The 12,374-nt window shown below is 35.5% G+C and overlaps 1 protein-coding gene across 1 annotated transcript in view; it reads left to right on the top strand.

Moving 5' to 3' along the window:
* PI4KA (phosphatidylinositol 4-kinase alpha) overlaps nucleotides 1-12,374 on the top strand; it is a 60,049-nt gene that overhangs the window by 6,882 nt on the left and 40,793 nt on the right. Inside the window, exons 8-18 of the mRNA XM_068654406.1 lie at nucleotides 1,179-1,327; nucleotides 1,898-1,963; nucleotides 2,814-2,910; nucleotides 3,208-3,399; nucleotides 4,173-4,273; nucleotides 4,964-5,093; nucleotides 6,570-6,702; nucleotides 7,382-7,477; nucleotides 7,940-8,123; nucleotides 8,827-8,930; nucleotides 9,618-9,786. Coding sequence (XP_068510507.1) covers nucleotides 1,179-1,327; nucleotides 1,898-1,963; nucleotides 2,814-2,910; nucleotides 3,208-3,399; nucleotides 4,173-4,273; nucleotides 4,964-5,093; nucleotides 6,570-6,702; nucleotides 7,382-7,477; nucleotides 7,940-8,123; nucleotides 8,827-8,930; nucleotides 9,618-9,786 — 1,421 coding nt within the window. The remainder of the gene's footprint in view (nucleotides 1-1,178; nucleotides 1,328-1,897; nucleotides 1,964-2,813; nucleotides 2,911-3,207; nucleotides 3,400-4,172; nucleotides 4,274-4,963; nucleotides 5,094-6,569; nucleotides 6,703-7,381; nucleotides 7,478-7,939; nucleotides 8,124-8,826; nucleotides 8,931-9,617; nucleotides 9,787-12,374) is intronic.

The raw sequence follows: 12,374 nt of genomic DNA on the forward strand, positions 1-12,374 counted from the left end.
ACCATATTTGCACAAGTTCAGTGGCAAACTGATTCTGCATCTGAGGTGTCTTTGGTTTTGTCTGGACCTCTGAAGTCTTTAATGGTTTGGACGTTCTTGGTTTCTGTGTTCATTCTGTCTCTGAAACCCTGGTTTAAGATGATTTCTCCCACACTACATTTTCTGTCTTCTTCATGTTACTATTTGTAGAGGAATCTGTCTTCCTTCCTTGTATCATGGGATGCAGGGTAATTCATCATAAGTGGATAAGTAAGAAAAATAAGCTATCCTCTGTCTACTCTGTTGAACCAACCTATACACATCTTCAGCTTTAGGTACTTGAAGTTTTGAGTGTTAAAAAACAACCAAACAAGAAAAAAAAACATCAGGTTAAAGAGACAATAGCAAAATGCAAAGCATAATTAAAGCCTGGAGGCAAGCCTTATATTTTTCTTTGTAGTATAGTCTGTGATAATCATCATATTTAGAAAATAAGGCTAATGGTCTTGTTTTTTTTTTTCTGGCTAATTGTTTAGGGGAAAAAAAAAGACTTTTTTTTTTATTGTTGTTAGTAAACAGTGCTGCTTGAAAGTCTGTTAGTTGCAAGAACACTACTTTAGCACAGGCAGCTAAGTACTTTAAAAAGGTAAAATTGTAAGTTCTAAACTGCAAGCAGTACCCAAAGCAGTACGATTTGCAAGCTATTTGCGTAATATTTGAATCTGAAAATTATTTTGTCTTTATCTTCAAACTGCAATAATGAATTGGCGCTTCTAAAATTAAAGCTATACTCCATGTTCATTCGCTCTAAGATAAGGAAAAATCTCACAAGAGAGCCTGTTTTTTGTATCTCTGCTCAATACTAAAATGGCATTTACAGAAATAATTTCAGGTAAAGGGACATCAGTAGTATGGTAAGAGTTGTTGTCAGCAGTGCCTGTGACATGAACACAGGCTAAAATCAATTCCTCACACAGGATTGTTACTATTTGATGAAGAAATATGTTTTTCATTGTAGTTTTGTCTTGATTTGCCAGTAGATTAGCTGAATTGAGCCTCTTGATAACTTGTCAGTTAAAGACTGCGCCCATGTTGGAAATAACTCTTTACTGATGATTAAACACTGCCATTAAACAAAATCTATGTATCCTTTCTCTCCCCCAATTTTTTTTCTCATACTTCTTTATTTTTTTGATCAGGTTCATATCTTCCTGATGGGAGTGCACTGGATCCTGATTATTACTTCACGACGATCAGCTCCAGCTTTTCAGTTTCTCCTCTCTTTAATGGCATTAACAATAAAGAGTTTAACATCCCACTGGAAATGCTTCGCCAGCTTTTGAACATGGTATGTGATAGATTACTATGAAGGTTGCAGCAATTTCCATACTAGAGAAAGATGTAGTTTATTTAAGCTTTTAGAAGTGCAAACAAAAAGATTGTGTTTATCGTTCAAGCTTTTTGTAATGTTATTTTTATGGCATTTAACATCACGTTTCAATAGTATTCCTGAAATGCAAAGTTGAGATGTGAAGTTGGAATACCAAATAAGTTTGTCAGGTTCTTTCTTCTGGTGTGTCTCAGACCATGTGGTACTTGTGTACTGACAGTTGCTGAAGTAGATTGTTTTTTGCTGTGCGAATAAGACCCTCTTCCAGAAGAGTGTTGTTGCTGTGAATTCATGCTGAGTGGTAGAGGCTACTGGCCCTGGCTGCTTCATGCACCAGCTATTTTGGAATATTGCACAGAGGCTGAAAAATATTATATCTTGTTGCAACTAAAAATTCTTGTAGCATTAATTTCGTCTGACGCTTTGCAGTAGTGATGGGCGTTTGTCTTTGCACATGCAAAATGGTATCATCTTTCTATCTAGAGTCATGAATATAAAATGTTCTTTTTTCTTTTTTCCCCTCTGTAGGTAAAACAGATTGTTGGGGATTCTCTGCTAAAGACTTTAGATGCAGTTGTAGCTGAAGTTGCAGAGGTACGTTCTTAAAATCTCTTTCTCTTGACTTGAATGTTTTGTCTTAATACTTTTAAATTAGCTTTCTTCCATTTTTTTAAAGCTAGCCCTGGGCTGTGTTAAAATGAGGAGAGAGAATATTTTTCACTAACAAAAAAGGAAATCATTATTTTCTTTTATTTATTCAGCTAACTTAGCTCTGTTACCCTACTAAATTACAGCATTGGTTGCCCAAACTGGTTTGCTGTAGGCTCAGAATGTAGAATTGTTGCTTATTTCATTACACTATTGTCTTTTTTCATGTAGTTAAAATGTGGTGTGTGTTTGTTTTGTCTTTTCTCTCCTTTTTATGGCTTGGAAATCACTGCTGCTCTTGTAGGTATCATTTCAAGAAATGTCATAGCATTACAGTTCTTGGACCTTCAGTTTTAGAGGTGGCATACGTGTTCCTGTACCACATATTATGGAGTTAGTCCCATTTTGTTGGAGGTGTAAAGCTGTCATAAAAGGAGTTCAGTTGTGTGGGAGTACAAGTGCTGTTCTCTCCAGCCATCTTTCAAGTTCTGCCATATTTGAAATGCAGGCCTAAGTGGAGACAGCTTCAGTTACTCCTTTGCTGTCTCAGTAAAATGATCAATTTGTTTTTTATGTATTATTATTAGAATACTGAGAACATGTATGAGCTTTTCAAATCAAAAGACTGACTGAATTGTATTTAATGGTGGTTGTAAAGTTGTTAAAGTGCTTGTACTTGTCTTTCTGTTTACATTGTGGGGTAAAACAATTGTGACTTGAATGAGAAGATTTATTTATCCATGTTATGGAAAATGTTGCACTTTTAATCTGGATGGTTGTTTGTTTTCTCTTGCAGACGGGTGCTAATACAGATCTCTATTATAAAACATTCAGTGATCCTCTTTATCTTGCGCAGTTTAAAATGCTGAGAGACACATTATACTATATGAAAGGTATAGAATTTATTTATTTATTTTGCCATGTAATTTCTGATGTATTTTGAGATGTTTCCATGTAAAGGTGCTATGGAAATAGAGAAAAAAAAATTTATGACACCACTGAAATGATTAACAGATGGCGTTTTAATTGTCTGATTACTGGTGAACTTTGCTACAATATTTATCTTTTTAGGTAGGGCATAAACTTCATGAAATTATTCATGACATGGCAATTAATTTCACATGTGCTTTCGTTCTGATACATTATCTCCCTTTCTTCTATTATAATGCTATTTCTTTTTATTTCTTTAGATCTTCCCACTTCATTTGTGAAGGAAATCCATGATTTTGTGCTTGAACAATTCAATACCAGTCAAGCAGAACTTCAGAAAATCCTTCATGATGTTGACCGACTGCACAATGAGCTGAGTCCTCTAAAACTGCGTTGTCAGGCTAATGCTGCCTGTGTGGATCTCATGGTGTGGGCTGTGAAAGATGAGCAAGGTGAAAAATGCTTTTCTGTCTCTGGAATGTCTGATTTATATTTAACTCGTAGGAATACTTACAAGCTGTTTGAAAGCTCAGAGAAATATAAATAAATTTTAGTTGAATACTTTTAGTTATTAGAATACACAACTTAAACTTCATCCAAGAAGTTAAACTTAAACTTCATCCAAGAAGTTAATGAATAAGTTGGCCAGGTAGACATCTCTTTATAGAACTGAAATCAGAAACTTCCTATTGGCTCATTTAGAAGGGACAGTACAATTGCTGAGTTTTGCTCTTTATTTTCTAGTTTGTTTTATGTTTTCAATTACTGCTTTTCATGTCTTAAAAGTTTCTTAGTGATTCATTAAAGGAAATGTTTTTCTTCATTGCTATCAGTATTGGTAAACTCTTTCCTCACTTTTTCTCTGTTTTCTTTCTGTGTTACTCTTAAACATCTTTTGAGTAAATGTAGCATTTTTTTCCTTTGACCCTTGCAAAAATTCCTCTGTCAGATGTGAAGTACCCTCAAAATCAATTTTAAGTACTGCCATTCTTTCCATCATAGTGTTTGACAGGGCTGGTTAGTGCAGATGCTAAGATTTTATGTTAACACCAACATAACCTTTTTCTTTTTTAGAAAAAGTATTAAATCTCTTTGAGGAATTGTAGTACAAAGGGAGTGAAGCTGATAAATTTTCTTAATGCTTTAGGCATTCCAATGACATTGAGCTGTGTGTGGCCTAATAAATCTGACAAGCTTACTTTGTTGTTGTGTTTTTGGTATTAAGGTGCAGAAAACCTGTGCATCAAGTTATCAGAGAAGCTGCAGTCAAAAACTTCCAGCAAAGTCATCATTGCTCATTTGCCACTGCTAATTTGCTGTTTGCAGGTCTGTCTTTACTATATTTGACATGACTGTATTGGGGAGGGAGTTGCAGGTTGCTGGAAGAGCATTTTATATCTCCTGTTTGTATTACTTTCCATCAATGTGTTCTTCTTTGGATTTTAGAGATTTGGTCTTGAAAGTAGATCTGCATAAGAGTAATGCTATCAAAATGTACTTAGCTCAGCTTGTTCTTGAAGAATTATATTGATGAATGTTTTTAACCTGTATTTCATTTCTGAAATATTTAGTTTTATAGCCTATTACAAAACAGCTAAGCTGGGACTGGCAGATCACTGGCATTGAAGACTAAAACTTGGTTATTCTAATTTTCGTCGTCTTGTTGGACGCAGTCTTACAGATGTGGTACTTTGTGAAATTAGGATAGTAAGTTATCAGGATTCTGTACACATTGGAACTTGTCCAGTAACTTTATTTTTAGATTGTGAAATTCATTTAATATATTTCCTGTGAAATTAACTGTGAAGAAAACAGCAAGGCTTGAGTAGCATGCCAAATGCTAGGATAATCTAGAAGAATTAGAGGCTTAAATGTCTTCAGTCTTATACTAAATATTGAATCCCTCAGGACTATCTTTGGTTTTGGTGCAAAGCTTACAGTTGAATATAGCAGCACAGTTTTTATTTCAAATGATATATGCTATATAATGATTTTTTTTTCCTGTTTTGCTTTTAGGGTCTAGGTCGTTTATGTGAGAGGTTCCCTGTTGTGGTTCATTCTGTCAATCCATCTTTGAGAGACTTCCTTGTGATACCTTCCCCAGTGCTTGTGAAGCTTTACAAATATCATAGCCAGTATCACACAGGTAACTGAGGGATGGTGTTGTGTTCCAAAGGATATGATAGTGATCATTTCACAACTTTTGTGGCTTTTTGATGCTTTTAGATGTTCTGTGATGATGGATCTGTAGGGGAAGAATGGAGATGAATTTGATTTTTAGAGTGGAGAGGAGGAATAATGCAAATCAAGGTAGAAGTATATCTGTGTGCTGGCAGTGTACGTAGAGCTATGTTTCATTCTAGGAGCAATATTGCTGTGCTTGTATGCTGAAACTGTGATAGGAGAAAAGTGCTTGAGATAAGACTAAGTGAGATCACCAGCAATTGTGGTGTGATGCTGCGTTATCAAAGGTTGTATTATGTGTGTCTTACGACAAATTTACTGGCAATGTCAGCTTATTTAGCTTTAAGTAGAACTAACCTATGCTTTTCTAGTTCCAGAAAAGCATGTGCTTTTTCCAGCAGGGAGTTGAAATAGTATCCCATTGTGTAGACTGTGCAGCATGTGTTGATAAGCAGAGAATGGTTACTTTCAGTTTGCAGGTTGAATATTAGATCTGTATTAGCATGATTCCAGGATAGAGTGGATGAAAAAGTTTGCTTTTTTGGTTTCTTTGCTTTATAAGGCAAATCCGAAGTGGGTGAGGAAACGGGTGGCTGCACTTTGGTACCTTTTGGCCACTCTTAGTGGGTCAGCATCTGTGTGTAGAAGGGTGTGCTTACATGCACAATGGGGTGAGCAAGTGTTATGAATCAACTTCGTAATCTTTAAAAATGTAAGCCTTTTAAGGCTTGCTTTCTGTCCAAAGTTAATCTTGGAAAAAGTGGCTATCAATATACTGTTCTGTTTTTATCTTGTGACTGCAGTTTGCCATGGAAAATGTTGGTTTTCCTGACTCGTCAGCCTTGTAGAATCTTCTTGCTCAGGACAGCAAAGACAGAAGGGTGGCATTAAAATTCTGCAAGAAAATTTTGTTAATGATGACCAACATAGAGTAGAATTTTCTGCGCAATATGAATGAAAGAAAATGAGTAGATAGGATATGTGTGATTCAATGTGTTTAGGAGAGGCTTCATAATTTTAAACTATTCAATCTCTATTATAGTTATGGCTCAAATTTTAAAACAGAGTTCTTCAGCCCTCTGACTGTTTTGGTGGCACCCAGTGATTCTTTTGTTATTGTTTTTGAATTTTATTATTGAGCTGTGATTTCCCAAAAGAAAGTGTTCCATGTAAATCACTTCCTAATGCAAAAACAATATCATAATGCTAAGGCAGAATAGATAAAAATGAAAACCGGAGGTGACTAAATTTAGGAATTATTGTATTAAGTGTTACCTCACAAAAGTACTGACAACATAAGCAATTTCAAAGTTCTTCAGCTCAACTGTAAAGTATCCTCTTTTGCATTTGCCAGATATAGCTCTGCCTGTGTACTCTCAACTTGGGGGGGGGGGGGGAACCTTTTGAAGGTGCTCATTTCTGTACTCTGTATTCTTAGTAGGTGGTAATGACATCAAGATTAGTGTAACCAATGAACATTCGGAGTCCACTCTAAACGTAATGCCTGGCAAGAAAAGTCAACCATCCATGTATGAACAGCTCCGGGACATTGCCATAGACAATATCTGCAGGTAAGAGGTGTGTGGTAACAGAGGAGGCTTGCACCATTTTGGAATATATGTTCTGTTTCTCTAGCAGAAAAGTGTTGTGACCATTTAGAAGGTGCTGCTCTGTGTTATAAAGGCTTTTTGCCCTTTTCGTTTTGTGACCTTGTTTTTCTTCAGATGATCCCTTGGTTTTATGTCCTAGTCTTAAAATACTCATTTAGTTAAATTGTTTTGTTTAATTGTTTTGCTTCCCACATAGGCAATTCATGCTAGTCACATTTTGGTACACAGCAGGTTGTTTTTTTTTTTTGTAATGATTATTCTTCCCTTCTAGACAGCTGCACAGAGCTATAGGGAAGACAAATAGTTGGTGACTAGAGGCAAGGAGTTAAGGCTGCTAAAGGAATGGATTTTAAACTTGACTTACTGCATATTTACTATTTACTACATATTTTACTATTTACTACTTACTGCATCTTTACTGTTGCTGGAAGAAGCAGCAGTAGAAACTTCAGTGATCTTTTTAAATACATCTGTGATGTTCTAGGCAATTGGTTCTTAGACTTCAGTGTAAATTCTTTTTCCTTATACTTGGTGTGCATTTACAGTTGTACAACGTGAAGTGTTTAATTGATGTGATTCTATTGTGTTGTTTTTTTTCCTTTGGCTGTTTTAGCGTGTTCTCTGTTCATTGTTATTCCAGGTGCTTGAAAGCTGGCTTGACGATAGATTCAGTGATTGTTGAGGCATTTCTTGCCAGTTTGTCTAACCGTCTGTACATCTCACAGGAGAGTGATAAGTAAGTTGTTAATTGTGAAAACTCATTTTCCTTCACTCTGAACATGAAGCTTATTCTAAAACTTAATTACTGACAGCATTATTTCAGAATTAAATATCACTGAGATCAGTGAGGGGAAGTCCTACCGTAGCTGGCCAGACTGTGTCTTAATATTTTGCAGATCACATATACTTCTTTCCACTGTTGTTTACAGAGCAGTTTGCATGCAGATTAGTGTGAGTTTCTTAGGCAGTGCACTTGTGGGTTCTGGTTTCTATTTTGTTTTGCTTTTTTCTTTTTGCCTATGCATGTACCTCTCTAATGCTAAGTAGATGGGTGTGTAAAGGGGTAATAGCAAAGTTCAGTGATGCTTAAATTTAGTTCATGAACTGTTTCTTACATGAAATGTACTGTACTTCGAGGTCCTGTTAACTGTTGTACAGTTAAATGTGTTGCTTTGGGTTTTTTGTTTGTTTTTAACAGGGAAGCTCATTTGATTCCTGACCATACAATTCGTGCTCTAGGGCACATTGCAGTGGCACTGAGGGACACCCCTAAAATGATGGAACCCATCCTACAGATCTTACAGCAGAAGTTCTGCCAGCCGCCTTCTAACCTTGATGTACTTATCATTGACCAGCTGGGCTGCTTGGTCATCACTGGAAATGTAAGGAAAGAACTGTCCAAGAGATTTCCAATTCATGACTTTTTTCCCTTTAGTTAAAAAGGAAGTCTGTATTTGCGTATCTTTCTTGTTCACACTCATACAATCCTTGTCTCAGTGACATCAGAAAATAAAAGCTAATTAATAATGTGTAAAATGCTGTCCCCCGTGAAGAAGATTAGTCCCCACAGAAAATAATAAAAGTTTAGAAAACCAACCCCATGTTTTCAAAAGTTAAATAATTCCTAAACCTGGTCTGTATGTCCAAAAGATGCACATTATCCTTTTTTTTTTTTTTTTTTTTTTTTTTTTTTGTATCAGTAATCAGCTTAGAAGTCTTCTAGGTCCATATATTTAAAAGTAGAAGTTGCCTTGAATAATGCAAACATTGACTCTTCCTTTTCCAAATGTAATGTTTTTCTGAGCAAGCAATTAAGAATTGCCAGAACTCAGAAACCTGGAGAAAAAAATGGGTGGGAAAAAAAAAAAAAGGATTTAAAGAAATGAATAAACCTTGTAAAATCCAAGCAGCTGAAAGCACTAATGAAAGCACATCCACTGCATGGTCTTTGGAAGCTGAAAATCAAGCTCAGGGTATGAATAGATAGCTAAAGAACTTCGTAACAATTTATTTACAGGGTCATTCTTCAGTGAAATAGTATTCAATAAACTCTACTTAGCGTGTGTTTGTTTTTTTTTTTCACAGCAATATATTTACCAGGAGGTGTGGAATCTATTTCAGCAAATCAGCGTTAAAGCAAGCTCAGTTGTGTACTCTGCCACAAAGGATTATAAGGATCACGGATACAGGTAAGATTTATCCATACACTTAAGGGGCACAGCTATTATACTGAATATTCTTTATTCTACATCATGGATTTTTCAGTCTCTTCCTTCAGTGCAGGTTTTCAAATGATGTTGTCAATAATGCTGTTCTTTACTTAGTAAGTGAAGTATAATTTTAACAGGGACTGAAGCATAAAGATAATCACTGACTTCATTGGTAGTTGGGCTAAACTGGGTATATTTTAATACAGTATTTGAGTAATTATTAGGACTATTCCTGTCACTGTTTTTGCATACTCTGACCCAGTGTGATCCCAGCTTTAATAACTACTGATACTAGTTCTGAATCTTCTGCTCAAGACCTTTCCCATTCCAGAAACACAGCCATTTGCTGTTCTTCTGTCTGTATCCATACCTGATACAGGAAGGTAATTTCCTCTTGGCAATGACAACATCATTCACAGGCAAAGTTGACAACTAATTTTTTACTTAAATATTGATTGCAGTAAAAATTCAGTTATTGATAAAAATGATTTACCAGTACTCATAGAAACAAAAAAGTTCAGAGAGGAATTTAAAAAAAACAAAAACAAAAACTGATGTCAGCAGCCCTGCTAAAAGCATTGCTGATCAGCATTACTAAGAAAGGACTGAAGGTAGGAATGCTTCTGTTGAGGAGTTGCTTGATCATCGTTTTGTTTTCTTTCTCAGGCACTGTTCCTTAGCTGTCATTAATGCCCTAGCCAACATCGCTGCTAACATTCAAGGAGAACACCTTGTGGATGAACTGCTGATGAATTTGCTGGAACTCTTCGTTCAACTTGGGCTAGAAGGAAAGAGAGCTAGTGAGAGAGCAAGTGAAAAAGGACCAGCTCTGAAAGTAAGATATTAACTGTTTTTTGGTTTTAATTGCATGCAGCTTTATGTTTACATACATGGTATTACTAAGCATAGTCTATATCCTTTTTTGAATCAAAACCAAATGTTTGCACACTTTTCAAAAAAAACTTATATACTTAATGGAAATCTCCCCTGACTTGTAAGGGTGCTTTATTTAGGGAGCAAGTTTATTCAAAAAGCTTGCCTAAGAATGACAAGACTTGTCTCTTTGATGAATTTGTATGATAGGAATACTTTGCAGAAGGTTACATTTATGCACCTTTGCTTTAAGGTAGAGTTCTTTCTGAATGTGTTTTTTTTAATTGTCATTTGTAAAATTTAAAATGTACTGGCCTGTAAAAGTCAATGAGAAGGTCAGAAAGAGAAATGTATTTAAATGCCAGTTTAATTTTTACAAGAGCAGTTTTTATGCAGTTGCTTTATTCAGTTAGAGTTCTGCTTTTTTATTATTGAAGACTTTCACCTCACTTCATACTAGTTTTTATTCCTATTTCAGTACAGTATCTGGAATTCTTGATATGCTTCTTCTATTTAAGAAGCATATAACAGTCTCAGCATTTCCCACAGTACTTTCCTCTCTTATTTACTCTAAAATATGCTCATAAACATGCTGCTAACCTTGACTTCTGCAGTTGAGTTCTACCTTATCATTTGAAAAGCAAAATGTGGTTGATTCCTACTCATCGAAAATGAGATCTTTCCTCCCTAGCATTCAAATACAGTAACTTCTTGGCATTCTACGCTGTTCCTTATCATAGCTTTAAAAATCTCATGGTGTTTGATAGTGCTTTTTTTTTTTCTTTTTTTTTGAGATGTGCTTTGAGAGCAGTTCCCTGCTATGATGTCTGCCTTTTGGTTAAGGCAGACAGGTAACATTTCCTTTTGAAACACACACATTGTCCTAGCAGTAAAAGGAATCTAAGATCTATGTGTTTGCTTTTTGGTTTTCCTCCTACATGTTGTTTGTATCAGTGCTCTCATCTTTGCAAGATGAGGAATGGGCTGTCTATACATCCAAACTCTAGTGATTCATGAGTTTTCAGGAAAGGAAAAATTACACATCATCATGTGGAATCAATGCTTTAGAAAGCTGTGCAGGTCTTGATTGCTTTTCTTCTTTTGACTGTTATCTAGCAAGACAGTATTTGAGCTTTATGATTAGTTTCGAAGATCTTAAATGGAGTTTTTTCGATAAACACTTGAAAGTAAATGCCACTCTATTACTGTAGTACTCTGTATTTAGTTGCATTCACTGCTGGTATTTTTGAGAATATCCCACAGACAAAGTGCGAATTAATTGGCGTACTTCAGACCTGCTCCTGACTTATGCCACTAAATGTGCATTCTCTTCGTTTTAATGGAACGTATTTATGGTCATTCATATCTGTGGGAACTCAAAATACACATTTCTCACCTGTGAGTTGCATTGACCTGCATTTTAGTTCCCCTTTTTTCCCTGTGAAGGTCAGGGAAGAGATGAATTTCACTTGAGTTTATTGATGCTTTTACTTGAGTCTCAAAAACAAGCACAGTGGGCCAAATGTTTTTCTGTTCAAATAATTGTTCCTTACATTTATATGGCTATTTATGGACTCGATATATTTCAAGTGTTAAAAGATAGTACTGACTTAAGTTGGAAATTATTATTTAAAGTGATGTTAGTATTATCTACATACTCCACTTAAGTATAATATTTGCTCATAAAATTTCACCAATAACAAATTTGAAACACTTTTTTTTTAATTTTTGACCTCTTCCACACTCCCTTCTGTGCATGCTACACTGTAATAGTATTAAGTTCTTTCTTTTATCCCTTTATGGAATGGGTGAACTGTTGGTGAATCCCTCAGAAAAGAATGTTTGCTTTAAAGGTAGACTGCATTTAATCAGGGATGCCGACTCTGCTTTTACAAAGGAACTAAGATATGTACAGAATTTGCTTTCCATGAAGTTTATGTTGGAAAACATCTCTGCACAGCTGTTACAGATTCTTTTACTACAGATAAGCAAGCTGAAATGGTGAAACGGATTGTAAATATTACACTAAAATGATACTTTTAAATTAGGTTCCACCCTCTCCCTTTACAGGGATGTTGTCATACTGTTATCATTTTAAATTGCTATGGGAGACAAACTGCTGCTCTGACTTAGGGTTGTCTGCAAATGGAAAAATGTCACTGATTTAGCCTGAATTTTGAGCTAGGAGGCAGTGTTTCTTTATTTTGAAGATACTGAGAGTAGTTTTTACTAGAACACTCTTTATTCGATGTAGAGTAAAAGTTATGAAAGAAATTCTGAGGACTAGATTACTTATTTTTTGGGAAGAATTGAAGTTGGTAAGATATTGTACATGCTGTGCTCCAAAACAAAGGCTTTTTTTTTCTTTGTTGGTTGTCAGTTTTCCCATGTCCTCTGCCACTTTCATATGGAATTAAATTGGCTTGCCAGCAATTAAAATGCTTCAGTGGCATTCCATATATTTGTTTTAAACCAGATCTTTCAGCCATGTGGAAGTGGCTTTTATGAGGGAAAGGATTTTTTTTCTGTTGCTAGCAGTTAACATAAATG

Source organism: Anas acuta, chromosome 17 (genome assembly GCF_963932015.1).
Source record: "Anas acuta chromosome 17, bAnaAcu1.1, whole genome shotgun sequence".
NCBI classification, from domain to species: Eukaryota; Metazoa; Chordata; class Aves; order Anseriformes; family Anatidae; genus Anas; species Anas acuta.